Source organism: Palaemon carinicauda, chromosome 21 (assembly GCF_036898095.1).
Source record: "Palaemon carinicauda isolate YSFRI2023 chromosome 21, ASM3689809v2, whole genome shotgun sequence".
Classification (NCBI taxonomy): domain Eukaryota; kingdom Metazoa; phylum Arthropoda; class Malacostraca; order Decapoda; family Palaemonidae; genus Palaemon; species Palaemon carinicauda.
The window spans coordinates 104,457,510-104,472,133 of NC_090745.1; the positions used below are offsets into that span (position 1 = coordinate 104,457,510).

Below are 14,624 nucleotides of genomic sequence, written 5' to 3' on the forward strand. Positions count from 1 at the left end.
AGAGCTCTGACAGGGCAAAGAACTCTTTCTAGCTCGTTACCTACCATGTTGGAGAGGCTAGGTATATCAAACGATCTAGGCCAAGGACGCGAAGGAAGTTCATTCTTAGCTAAGAATCCAAGCTGTAAAGAACATGTTGCAGATTCGGTCGTGAAACCAATGTTCTTGCTGAAGGCATGAACCTCACTGACTCTTTTAGCTGTTGCAAGGCAGACGAGAAAAAGAGTCTTGAGGGTAAGGTCCTTGAAGGAAGCTGACTGGAGAGGTTCGAACCTAGGTGACATAAGGAACCTTAAGACTACGTCTAGGTTCCAGCCTGGAGTGGGTAGACGACTCTCTTTAGAAGTCTCAAAAGACTTAAGGATGTCTTGAAGGTCCTTGTTGGAAGAAAGGTCCAAACCTCTGTGGCGGAGAACTGAAGCCAACATACTCCTGTACCCTTTAATCGTAGGGGCTGAAAGGGATCTCTCATTCCTAAGATGTAAAAGGAAGTCAGCTATTTGGGTCACAGAGGTATTGGTAGAGGATACTGCATTGGCTCTACACCAGCTCCGGAAGACTTCCCACTTAGATTGGTAGACTCTACGAGTGGAAACCCTCCTTGCTCTGGCAATCGCACTGGCTGCCTCCTTCGAAAAGCCTCTAGCTCTAGCGAATCTTTCGACAGTCTGAAGGCAGTCAGCCGAAGAGCGTGGAGGTTTGGGTGCAACCTGTCTACGTGAGGTTGACGTAGAAGGTCCACTCTTAGAGGGAGAGTCCTGGGGACGTCGACCAGCCATTGAAGTACCTCTGTGAACCATTCTCTTGCAGGCCAAAGGGGAGCAACCAGCGTCAGCCGTGTCCCTTCGTGCGAGATGAACTTCTGAAGGACTTTGTTTATTATCTTGAACGGTGGAAATGCGTAAAGGTCGAGATGGGACCAGTTCAGCAGAAAAGCATCCACATGAACTGCTGCTGGGTCTGGAACTGGGGAACAGTACAACGGAAGTCTCTTGGTCATGGAGGTGGCAAACAGATCTATGGTAGGCTGACCCCACAAGGTCCAAAGTCTGTTGCACACGCTCTTGTGGAGGGTCCATTCCGTGGGAATGACCTGATCCCTTCTGCTTAGGCGATCTGCTGAGACGTTCATGTTGCCCTGAATGAACCTCGTGACTAAAGTGAGGTTTTGACTTCTTGACCAAATGAGGAGGTCCCTTGCGATCTCGTATAGGCTCCTCGAATGGGTCCCTCCTTGCTTGGAGATGTAAGCCAAGGCTGTGGTGTTGTCGGAGTTCACCTCCACCACCTTGCCTAGCAGGAGGGACTTGAAGTTCAACAGGGCTAAATGAACTGCTAGTAGCTCCTTGCAGTTGATGTGGAGCGTTCCCTGTTCCTCGTTCCACGTTCCCGAGCACTCCTGTCCGTTCAAGGTCGCGCCCCAGCCCGAGTCCGATGCATCCGAGAAGAGATGAAGATTGGGGGTCTGAATAGCCAACGATAGACCCTCCCTGAGAAGGAGATTGGTCTTCCACCACAAGAGAGTGGTCTTCATCTCTTTGGTGACTGGGATAGAGACTGCTTCGAGAGTCAAACCCTTGTCCCAATGAGCTGCAAGATGGAATTGAAGAGGGCGGAGGTGGAGTCTCCCTAGCTCGACGAACAGGGCCAGCGATGAAAGGGTCCCTGTGAGACTCATCCACTGTCTCACCGAGCAACTGCTCCTCTTCAGCATGCTCATGATGCAATCTAGGGCTTGGCTTATCCTTGGGGCCGATGGAAAAGCCCGAAAATCCTGACTCCGAATCTCCATTCCCAGGTACACAATGGATTGGGAGGGAATGAGCTGAGACTTTTCTAGGTTGACTAACAGACCCAGTTCTTTGATTAAGTCCAAAGTCCAGTTGAGACTCTCCAGACAGCGACGACTCGTGGAGGCTCTCAACAGCCAGTCGTCTAAGTAAAGGGAGGCTCTAATGTCCGATAAGTGGAGGAATTTTGCTATATTCCTCATCAGATGCGTAAACACCATAGGAGCTGTGCTTAGGCCAAAACACAGGGCTTGGAATTGGTAGACAACCTTTCCAAAAACGAATCTCAGGAAAGGTTGGGAGTCTGGATGAATAGGAACGTGAAAGTAAGCATCTTTCAGGTCCAACGAGACCATCCAGTCCTCCTGCCTGACCGCTGCTAGGACCGACTTCGTCGTCTCCATCGTGAACGTCTGCTTGGTGACATAAGCATTGAGCGCGCTGACGTCCAGCACCGGTCTCCAACCTCCTGTCTTCTTGGCCACCAGAAAGAGACGGTTGTAGGAGCCCGGGGATTGATGGTCCCGGACTATAACCACTGCCTTCTTCTGTAAAAGGAGCGACACCTCCTGGTGCAACGCTAGCCTCTTGTCCTTTTCTTTGTAGTTGGGAGAGAGGTTGATGGGAGATGTGGTCAGAGGGGGTTTGCGGCAGAATGGTATCCTGTAACCCTCCCTCAGCCAACTGACAGACTGGGCGTCTGCACCTCTCTTTTCCCAGGCTTGCCAGAAGATCTTGAGTCTGGCTCCTACTGCTGTCTGGAGATGAGGAGAGTCAGTTTTTTCCTTTAGAAGCCTTGGAACCTTTCCTAGACTTGCTCCTGGAAGAGTCTGGACGGGAGCTTCCTAGGCTGGGGGCTCTACCACGAAAGGGCGGAATAAACCTCGTAGCAGGAGTATCAGCCACTGGGGTGCGATAAGTCCTGGGGACTGAGGTAGCAACCTTAGTCTTACGAGCCGATGAGGCCACAAGATCATGGGTGTCCTTTTGTATCAGGGCCGCAGACAAGTCCTTAACAAGCTCTTCGGGAAAAAGGAATTTCGAGAGCGGAGCGAAAAGGAGTTGAGACCTTTGACAAGGTGTGATGCTGGAGGAAAGGAAGGTACAAAGCTGCTCCCTTTTCTTAAGAACCCCTGACACAAACATCGATGCAAGCTCGCCAGATCCATCCCTAATGGCCTTATCCATGCAGGACATCAATAGCATGGCAGAGTCCTTGTCCGCAGGGGAGGTCTTCTTGCTAAGGGCCCCCAGGCACCAGTCAAGGAAATTGAACATCTCAAATGCTCTAAAAACACCCTTCAGGAAGTGATCAAGGTCTGAGAAGGTCCAGCAAACCTTAGAGCGCCTCATTGCTGTTCTACGAGGAGAGTCTACCAAACTTGAGAAGTCAGCCTGGGCAGAGGCAGGTACTCCCAAGCCTGGTTCCTCTCCTGTGGCATACCAAACGCCCGCTTTAGAAGTGAGCTTAGTCGGAGGAAACATGAAGGAAGTCTTTCCAAGTTGTTGCTTAGACTGCAACCACTCCCCTAAAATCCTTAACGCTCTCTTAGAGGACCTTGCTAAGACGAGCTTAGTATACGTAGACTTAGCTGGCTGCATGCCCAGCGAAAACTCAGATGGCGGAGAGCGGGGGATAGCAGAGACAAAGTGGTCTGGGTATACCTCTCTGAAAAGAGCCAAGACCTTACGAAAGTCAATAGGAGGCGGAGAAGACTTGGATTCATCCACGTCTGATGAGGGATCCAGGTGTGCAGCCTCATCATTAGAAACCTCATCGCCAGAGTGTAGCGAAGAGATAGGTAAGGTATGCTGAACAGCAGAATCAGCACGAGCTGGAACAAAAATACTTGTGGTTTCCTCCTCAAGTCTCTGTTGAGGGAACACCTGAGGCTCAGGCTGCAAAGGCTGATCCAAAGAAGTAGCAGAAGGTAGGCGCATGGGTGGAGGGGGCTGACTCCTGGCATGAGTGTCTGAACTCAAGAGTTGCGCTTGCTGTGTGGTTGGTGGATGCGCAGTAGCAGGTTCCTGAGGAACGAGTTGAGGTTCCTGAGGTGTGAGCTGTGAGCGATGAGGTAGTGGCTGCGCAGAACGCAGTAATTGTCTCGCGAGTTGAGGTTCCTGAGGCGCAAGGCTAAGGTGTTGAGGTGCTTGCCTTGAGGAGGGTTGAGGTCGCTGCAGCGAGAGCTGAGGAGTCTGACTCATGGATGGGAGAGGTTGTTGTACCTCAAGAGAGTGCTGCCTCACTGGTGGAACTGCAAGTGGAAGCGGAGGAAGTAAGGTATAAGCTTCCTGTTCCCATTGCTGAGGTTGCCTTAAGGAAGGCGGAGGGAGCTGCACACCACTGGAAACAGTCAACTCAGAACGTGGTAAGGTATCCTGAGGAGCCTCAACATCGTACGCCTGGCAGGCAGTACTGCGGTTAGGCGGAGCGATCGCAGGAGGAGGTGTAACCTTCTCAGCCTGACACTCACGCATCAAGACCGCAAGTTGTGACTGCATGGACTGCAGTAAAGTCAACTTGGGGTCGGCAGACACTAAGGTCTGCTGAGGTAAAGCCTTAACAGCAGAGATCTGTTGCGGCAGCACCTTACTCCTCTTAGGAGGAGTGCATTCAACTGATGACTGCGGCGAGTCAGAGCTGATCCAATGACTGCAGCCAGGTTGAGCTCTTGAGGTCTGGACTCTGCGCTTGAGTGGTCTTGAGACCTGAGTCCAACGTTTCTTCCCTGACAATTCTTCAGCAGACGAGTAAAAGACGGGCTCAATCGTCTGCAGGTGGGAGTGACGGTCTCTGGAAGACACGCCCGCAACCACCGAGGACACTTCTGTGCGCCGATCAAGGCCTGCCGAACCCTTTTGCCCTTCGACATTGCTTCTCCCCTGGGCTTGGGAGCTTGCAAGAGGTCCCGGACTGGGAGGACGACTGGCACGCACATAAGTACCCTCACGCACCACACTGACACTGACACTAGCACTTGGCACTGCACTGACACTAGCACTCGTCACAGCACTGGCACTAATACCACCCACTGCACTCTTGACCTTAAGTTCCTTGACTTCGGCCATAAGAGACTTATGATCACTAACCACTGACTCTACTTTGTCACCTAAAGCCTGAATGGCACGCAAAACAACAGACATATCAGGTTGAGGGCAAATAGTAGGTTCGGGGGTAGCCACTACAGGGGGAGGAAAAGGTAGGGGATCATGAGGTGAGGAAAAAAGTGAAGAGCGAGAAGAACTCCTCCTAACTCTCTCTCTCTCTAACTTGGTTGAATACTTAAGAAATCGGACAAAATCAAGTTCCGAAAGTCCGGCGCATTCCTCACATCGATCTTCTAACTGACAGGGCCTTTCCCTACAGTCAGAACAAGCGGTGTGAGGATCTACCGAGGCCTTCGGAATACGCCTATTACAAGACCTACATCGTCTATGGGGTGGGGCTTGTGAAATGTCAGACATCTTGAATCAAAAGAGTTAGCCAAGTGGGGATTCCAAATCAAGCAAAAAGATCGTTAACCGTTATCAGGACTAAATAATAGCTATCTAAGCTAATATAGAAGTTTTCCAGTAAAGCGACAGCCGAAATCTGAGAGAAATACTTCACCAAAAGCCGTGAAAATACTCCAAGATCATAAGCGTATCCCAGAACGTCTTGCCGGAAGCACGACAGAGGAAAAATTGAGGAGGTGTCAACAAGAAGTACTGTAGTACCTGGCCACAGGTGGCGCTGGTGAGTACACCCCCTTCTAGTATTGTGATAGCTGGCGTATCCCTCCGTAGAATTCTGTCGGGCAACGGAGTTGACAGCTACATGATTATCGGGTAAGTTTAATATTGAAAAAATAATAATTCAGACCAAGATAAGCAGCCTTTTCCAAATAAAGAAAATCAAAGTAATTCTATACAATAGCTCTACCCGCAAGTTATCAAATTTAAGTACTTTTACTAAGAAGATAGAAGTCTAAGGTTTCGTTTGATATATAAATCTAAGTGACGCTAGGTCTAGAAGTGGTTTAAAAATCAAAATTACATTTGACCCACCTGAAAAAACTAAGTCCCTCGACTTCATAACTCTCCAAAATTCCTCTTCAGACTGAGCTCTCGTTTGTTCGTTTGTACGTTAAAAACATAGATTATGCCATTTTTACATCATCGACTATATTCTACGTAGTAAGACGTCACCCAAAGGTCATAGTTTTTAACCAGTGATGATAATCCATATTTTACTTGGGACTAGCATTTTAACAAAACTAGAATCACATGACTTAAATACTTAATCAGGTGACGGTTTTACTAATAAACACTTTTCGCCATTTTTCACACAATTTCCACCGTTAATTTTTCAGTCTCTTGAGAGCCACGGAGGCGTGTGAACCTTCAACTTCTGGTGCGGTTTCTCATTTACCATCTATTTTGACATCAATATCCGTGGTTTTCTCGCAAGTTCTCGTCTCAGTTGTTATCTAAATTACAAAGACTTTGTTTTGCATTTTTGTGGTAACATCAAAAGAATAATAAAGTACTGCCAAAGTCACTGTGTTATTAAAAGTGTATTGAAAAACAAGAAGAAAGTGAAAAAATGTTATTTTCATTAGTAAAATAAATTTTTGAATATACTTACCCGATGATCATGTAGCTGTCAACTCTGTTGCCCGACAGAAATCTACGGTCGGGATACGCCAGCGATCGCTATACAGGTGGGGGTGTACACAACAGCGCCATCTGTGAGCAGGTACTCAAGTACTTCTTGTCAACAAGAACTCAATTTTCTCCTCGGTCCACTGGTTCTCTATGGGGAGGAAGGGCGGGTCCTTAAATTCATGATCATCGGGTAAGTATATTCAAAAATTTATTTTACTAATGAAAATAACATTTTTTAATATTAATCTTACCCGATGATCATGTAGCTGATTCACACCCAGGGTGGTGGGTGGAGACCAGCATACATGTTAACAAAGAAGCTAAGTATCCCGTATCTTATTTTAGCCGTTATTCAAAATAACAAACATAAAATAAATAAGTACCTGGTAAGGAAGTCGACTTGAACCATTACTCTGCCTTTTTAAGTACGTCTTCCTTACTGAGCCTAGCGATCCTCTTAGGATGCTGAGCGACTCCTAGGTGCTGAAGTATTAAGGGCTGCAACCCATACTAAAGGACCTCATCACAACCTCTAATCTAGGCGCTTCTCAAGAAAGAATTTGACCACCCGCCAAATCAACCAGGATGCGGAAGGCTTCTTAGCCTTCCGGACAACCCAGAAATATTTCAAGAGAAAGATTAAAAAGGTTCTGGAATTAGGGAATTGTAGTGGTGGAGCCCCCACCACTACTGCACTCGTTGCTACGAATGGTCCCAGAGTGTAGCAGTTCTCGTAAAGAGACTGGACATTCTTAAGATAAAAGACGCGAACACTGATTAGCTTTTCCAAAAGGTTGCGTCGAAAATATTTTGCAGAGATCTATTTTATTAAAAGGTCACGGAAGTTGTGATAGCTCTAACTTCGTGTGTCCTTACCTTCAGCCAAGCTTGGTCTTCCTCATTCAGAAGGGAATGAGCTTCTCGTATTAACAGTCTGAAAATAATGGGATAAAGAATTCTCTGACATAGGCAAAGATGAATTCTTAACTGAACAACATAAAGCTTCAGACGGGCCTCATAAAGGTTTTTAAAATAGAACTTAAGAGCTCTACAGGACATAATACTCTTTCTAGTTCCTTTCCAACCATATCGATAAGTTTGGAATAACTAACGATATTGGTCAAGGCCGAGAAGGCAGCTCGTGTTTGGCTAGAAAGTCAAGATGTAGAACATGTAGCCGTTTCGGATGAAAATCCGATGTTCTTGCTGAAGGCATGAATCTCACTGACTCTTTTAGCTGGTAAAGCATATCAGGAAAAGAGTCTTAAAGGTGAGATCTTTCAGGGAGGCTGATTGAAGTGGTTCGAACCTGTCTAACATAAGGAATCTTAGAACCACGTCTAAATTCCAACCAGGTGTAACCAAACGACGCTCCTTCGTGGTCTCAAAAGACTTAAGGAGGTCCTGTAGATCTTTATTGTTAAAAAGATCTAAGCCTCTGTGACGGAAGACTGATGCCAACATGCTTCTGTAACCCTTGAAAGAGGGAGCTGAAAGAGATCGCTCTTTTCTCAGATATAAGAGGAAGTCAGCTATTTGAGTTACAGAGGTACTGGTCGAGGATACGGATACTGACTTGCACCAGTTTAGGAAGATTCCCCACTTCGATTGGTAGACTCTAAGGGTGGATGTTCTCCTTGCTCTAACAATCGCTCTGGTTGCCTCCTTCGAAAAACCTCTAGTTCTCGAGAGTCTTTCGATACTCTGAAGGCAGTGAGACGAAGAGCGTGGAGGCCTTGGAGTACCTTCTTACGCGTGGCAGACGTAGCAGGTCCACCCTTAGGGGAAGAGTTCTGGGAACGTCTACTAGCCATCGAAGTACCTCGGTAAGTTATTCTCTCGCGGGCCAGAGGGAAGCAACTAGTGTCAACTTTGTCCCAACGTGAGAGGCGAACTTCTGCAGTACCTTGTTGACAAACTAGAACGGAGGGAATGCATATAGATCTAGATGAGACTAATCTAGTAGAAAGGCATCTAAAAGAACCACTGCTGGGTCTGTTGAGAGCCTCTTGGACATCGAGGTTGCGAAGAGATCTATGGTTGGATGGCCCCAGGTGACCCAAAGTCTCTTGCATACATCTCTGTGGAGGGTCCAATATGTTGGAATTATTGTCCCTTCCTACTGAGACAAACTGCTAAGACATTCAAGTTGCCTTGGAAGAAATTTGTTACTAGTGAAAAGTCTAGACCTGTTGAACAGGAGAGGAGGTCACTAGCGAACTCGCACCATGTCAGAGAGTAGGTCCCTCCTTGCTAGGAGATGAACATCAAAGCAGGGAGTTGTCCGTGTTGACCTCCATTACTTTGTCTTGAAGGAGAGACCTGAAGCTTTTCCAGGCCAGACTTACTGCCAGAAGCTTCTTGCAGTTAAAATGCATTGTCCTTTGACGCGAGTTCCATAATCCCGAGCATTCCCTACCGCCTAAGGTCGCACCCCAGCCTACGTCCGATGCGTCTGAGAAGAGAACGTGGTTGGGAGTCTGAACAGTCAGGGGAAGACCCTATAAAAGGTTGATAAAGTCCTTCCTCAGGTTAGACCAGACTTATCTTCCGGAAACCGGGATCGAGACCGCTTCTAGCGTCTTGTCCTTTTCCAGTGAAGAGCTAGATGAAACCGAAGAGGACGGAGGTGTAGTCTTCCAAGTGACACCAAATGCACCACAGATGACAGTGTCCTAACCAGACTCATCCACAGCCTGACAGGGCCGTATTCCTTCTTCAGCATCTTCTGGATGGATAGCAGGGCTGGGGATTGATCTTCTTGTTCAGCCATGTCCTCATCAGAGGGTTCCTCATCCGAAACTGATGAGGAAACGGCAACGGAGTGGGCAACGTCTGACTCGCTGAATCCGGTCGCACTGGTGGATGCGTGACGGAGCCGGACACAAGATCATGGTACTGCTGCACAGTCTGTGAACTGTCAACCATGGGGAAGCGAGGAAGTACAGCGACAACCCGAAACTGTCTAGACTGTCTGGGTAGTACAGACAACCCCTTATCGGGTTGCTGAGGTTGCCGCACTGCGTCACAACAAGTCACCTCTGCTGGTTGTTGAACGTCTTCCCAGTGACACACTGAACGTCCACAACCACCTCCGAGAGTAGCATAACATCAACGTGCGACTGGCAACCCACACTGGGTCGCACCGGTGGAGGAACCATCTCAACTGGCGGACGTGAGTAGGATACCTCAGCGTCAACAGGGCGTACAACCAACCGGTAGGAAGGTCGTTGGCAAGAAGGGTCTTCTCCGTAATAAATCCTCTATCACGGACTAAGCTTGGACTGCATGTCTTGCAACAAAGCCCAAGGTCTATGGGAGCAGGTGTGGCAACAGACGGGGTTAGCGACTGAAGCGGAACCATTTACCCTCCCTGGAAGCAGGTTATGCTTAAATAAAAGTCCATAGGAGGCTAAGCAGCTTAAGGCTCCTCTCCAAATGACAGAGTCCTCAAGGGAATATCAGAAGGAGGGAGAACAGCACTTTCTCATCTACAGGAACCATATCCGAGAAAAGCTAGGTTCTCTCAGTGAGGGTTTCACTGGTGCAAAAGCAGCAGACCAGAAGGCAACGTTATGAAACTGCTTAACAGTCTGTGAACTGTCAAAAACTGAACTGTCAACCACAACAGGAGCGTGAGGACATACAGCACTGGTGTATAAGTAGCAGACTGTATGACAGTTTGTGAGTTGGCAACAACCAAAGTTGTGTGGGGAAGCCTCAACTCCTGACTGACTAGTTTGCTGCTGGCGAGTGGCGGTAACCACAGTGTGTTGCGGAGGCTGACACACCGTGTCAAAACACGGCAGCTTGTGGTAGCTCACGCACGGCAACGGAGTGCTCTGTGTGTGGGAGTCATCATACATCTGGCAGGGTTGACTGTGCATGGGTGGAGGAGCTCTCACAACAGGAGTGTGAGAGCAGGAAGCCATGCCGGGCGCACAACCGTGGGAGGTGTAGGCCCACGGGTGCATCGTCAACCTTCTCCGCAGTCGGAGTGTGGGAGCTGGCAACAACAAAAGCAGAGTGCTGGTGCGTGGGAGGGGCTGCGTTGGGTTGAGGAGCATGCGGTATGGTATGCGGAGCATGCTGTAAGGTATGCGGCTCATGCTGCATGGTATGCGGAGCATGCTGTAAGGTATGCGGAGCATGCTGTAAGGTATGCAGAGCATGCTGCATGGTATGCGGAGCATGCTGTAAGGTATGCAGAGCATGCTGCATGGGCTGCGGAAAATGCCGCATAGTGCTGGAACCCGGCAGCTCTACAGAACCTTCCCACTGCTGATGCGGTAGCTCACGCATGTTAGCAGATGGTGCAGCAAGAACATGCGTCTGGCAGGGTGGACTGCGCATCGGTGGTGGAGCTCTCACAGGTGGAGGGGAGCAGGCAGCCGCAGTATCTGCTGAGCGCACAACCTCGGCGGGTTGTAGGTTAACAGGTGCATTGTCAACCTTCCAGCATGATACTCCTGCATGAAGGAGCAAGCTGAGACTGTATAGTCTGCAGCATGGACCACTAGGGTCTATGAAAGACAACAACTAACGGAGCTACTGTCCGTTGTGACTGAGGGTCTAAAACAGCTGGTGCGGCAACAGACGGAGTTACTGCCTGTTGCGGTACCACCTTGCCTCTCTTGGGAGGTGTGCAGTTGTCGTACTGCAGCGAGTCCGAACTGACCCAGTGGCTACACCTAGGCCGTTGGACTTGCGCGGAAGGGACCGACTTGCACTTAAAAGCTGCAAGATTTGGTCCATGGTTTCTGCGAGAAACCTCTTCCGCAGACGAGGAATAAATGGGCTCTCTCGTCTTTGTGTGGGTGGGGTGATCACGTCGGCAACGTGTGTAGATACACCCGAAACCACGGAGGGAAACGTCTGTTCGTCGATCAAGGCCTGTGGAACCCATAAGTCCTTCGACATTACTTCTCCCCTGGGCTTGGGAGCTTGAAAGAGGTATCGGACTAGGTGAACAACTGGCACGAACAGACGAACCCTCGAACGCAACACTGTAACACTTTGCGCATATCACTTTATCACTTTTGATTTTCTGTTTGCACTTATTTCACTGAACTCGAAACTTTAAGTGGTTTGTACCTGAAACACGCAATCCTATCCTTCATTAAAAGGTAGTAATTGCGAAAAGAGTATTACAATGTAACAGAAAAACATAATGAAAGATAAAGAATTCAGTGGCTGGAAAAGAGACTAAACACTAGATCAAATAAACTACGTTTAAAATCTCTCACCGCATAAAGCCTGGGAACAAGAATAAAACTCTAGAAACGTTTTACCTTCTTCCCCTATAGCGACTAGGGAGAAGAGCAAAAAACGAGAACAACGTTACCCGCTTGAACGAAACGTTTATCCTCCTCTCTCTCCCTCCGTCTCTATCTCTCTCTCTCTCTCTCCTGACTTAGAACCTGAGAGATGAGCCCAATTATATATATCGTTAAAACATATTATTTGTTAAAGGAAAAAAAAAAAAAACAAAGGTTTCCCAAATAAAAAGTTCCTTTATTAGAATTAAAACCATTTAAGCTAAGAAAGAATGAACGAAACGCTAGAATCGGTTTACTCTTACTGCAACGTGAAACCGTGAAATACTCTCTCTCTATCGTAACGATAGAGCGCAAGTTGAACGTTCTGAACGTCAACAACTGCGGAGACTAAACAAAACGTTAGTTCAACTTTGAAAACAGTACGAGACTATCAAAGAAATTCTTTCAAAAACATTAAAATTAAAATAGCATAAATTCTTAACAGGAAAAACGATATGACGGGCTCAATGTTATAAAATAAATCTATAACTTTGTTAAGCAAAATTACCAAAAACCTAAACACACTTCCGTCTAAGGGAAGGGTGGGTCATAAAAAGTGAAAGAGAGTCTATACTCTCTTCGACACCAACACTTCCGTCTAAGGGAAGGGTCGGCCATTTAAAAGTGAAAGAGAGTCCATACTCTCTTCGTCACCATAACTAAATCAAATTAATTCCAAAAGCTTGCTAAGCTAATGATAAAGCTTCCTGAATAGCGAAGGCTAAACTCTAGAGCAAATACATCACCAAATCGTGAACAATAACTCCAGAATCAACAGCGTATCCAAGTAGGTCTAGCCGGTGGCACGACAGAGGAAAAATTGAGCTCTTGTTGACAAGAAGTACTTGAGTACCTGCTCACAGATGGCGCTGTTGTGTACACCCCCACCTGTATAGCGATCGCTGGCGTATCCCGACCGTAGATTTCTGTCGGGCAACAGAGTTGACAGCTACATGATCATCGGGTAAGATTAATATTGAAAAAAGGTGTAGTTTTTATGTATCCATTATTAAGGGAACTTGGTTTGAAAAGTCTCATTTAGATATAGAATGTAATTTGTTACTTGTATATAATTATATTGGCGTTAAATTTACTTATAAATTTGTTGAAAATGACTCAAAAATTTCTCACAAAACTATAAATGATTGGTGCTCATTCATTCCCCCTCCCACCGGCTAGGTAAGGATAAAATTCAGCTACAAGGTTAGGTTAGGTAATTTGTTTAGGTTAGCTGGTGGCCTTGTTTATTGCCAATTCTACATGTGCCATTATTTGTTCGGTAAAACGGATTCTTTAATTCACTCCCCAAACGAAAACCCCGGTTTCCTACGGGGTCCCCCAAGATTCTAATCTTTATATATATAAAGTTAACAAATATGGTTATATTAGTGGCAGAGCTATTGTATAGAATTACCAAAATCAATATGACAAAGTTTAAGCATGTCCCAACAAACTACGTTAACCTCTTGCCCTCTTATATATTAAGGGATGTATGTATGATAGCGGCCACCTATATGTATTATTATGTCTCACTTAGAATACGGATGTGTAAGGGGGGTCGCAGGGCTGCACCCAGTTAGATAAGTAGGTAAGGACACGGCTTGTAGGTTAGGTTAGTTGATGACCATTTTTAATGAACGCGTAAGGAACTGGCCGCTGATATACAAAGGCTCCAATAATAATACAGAGATGGTAAGGAATGTAAGATTTTGACATTTCCATACTAAATAGGTGCATGGGTAAAGATATTATCAAACGACCTCTTTATATATGTTTAAAAGAAACATTTATAGTCACATCTGAAGCAAGCAAGCTCTTTACTTGAATAAAAGATACTAAACATCGGGTTGGCCACCCAAAAATATAAAAAACAGTATACCAAACAGTTTGCTATGCGTACTGTTAATTCACCATTAATTTAGTCCTACACGTTAGCTAGAGTATCAACCTTAAGGATTAGGTCAGCCATTTTTAACCACGAAAATAATTCAATGACTAATAATTTTGTCATAATTAGGTCCCATCTAGAGGTTTGGTTATTGACTAAAATTATAAAATCATAACAAAATATTGTACGTCGAGGCCAATGTGGAGGTCTTTACCGGTAACATTAACAAAACAGTCTAATAATTTGTGTACACAAGCATACTCACTTTTCGAGGAATATTTAAAAACGTATAGTAATCCTCGTCATCATGTAGTTCGTCTATTTCTTCAGACATCTTGCTTAATACAGGTAATTAGCTTCAATGACAACTCGGGCGAAATATATTGGTGATGCTTATGTACCATTCAATCTTTACATCAACAGGACTGAATATAGAGACGCAACGCTACTCAGCACACACCTAGCCAGATTACTAATAGACACATTTCGTCATATAAGAGTAAATTGTTACTATTTTCAACTAAAAGTTAAAACTTTTACTATCACAAGTATATCTGAACGACATTATACGAAGGATAATCGCTATTTTCCTATTTCCAGTGATTTCCCCTATTATGCACAAGTCAGTACGAGATAGCGGTAGCTTGTTGTCCTTCATTCACGGCATAGATACTGTATTCACGGCATGTATGTGCTTGATAAGAAACTTTCCTGTGGCTTGATGCCAAAATCTGAAATACCAAATGATACCTTTTAGTATTACGTTCAATTTTCATCTTTACCTTAAAAAGACATAAACTTGATTTTATGTCAAACAGCTTCAATAGTAATTTGCACGCCAAATGCCCAAATAGAAAATCTGATGGGGATTATTGTCAATCAATGTATCACTTTACCACTTTACCAAAACTGGTGCAACTATACAGTATATATATATATATATATATATATATATATATATATATATATATATATATATAT

General features: G+C 45.9%; 1 protein-coding gene across 3 annotated transcripts in view; it reads right to left on the bottom strand.

The window, feature by feature from the left end:
• LOC137615385 (dnaJ homolog subfamily C member 11-like) overlaps window positions 1–14,303 on the bottom strand; it is a 103,813-nt gene extending 89,510 nt beyond the window's left edge. For 2 of the 3 annotated variants that reach the window (XM_068345205.1, XM_068345204.1), the window contains exon 1: window positions 13,909–14,303. In XM_068345205.1, the coding sequence (XP_068201306.1) occupies window positions 13,909–13,977 (69 nt within the window). In that variant the 5' untranslated portion in view covers window positions 13,978–14,303. The remainder of the gene's footprint in view (window positions 1–13,908) is intronic. The other variant, XM_068345203.1, reaches the window with a different exon arrangement.
• Between the last annotated feature and the right edge of the window lie 321 nt (window positions 14,304–14,624).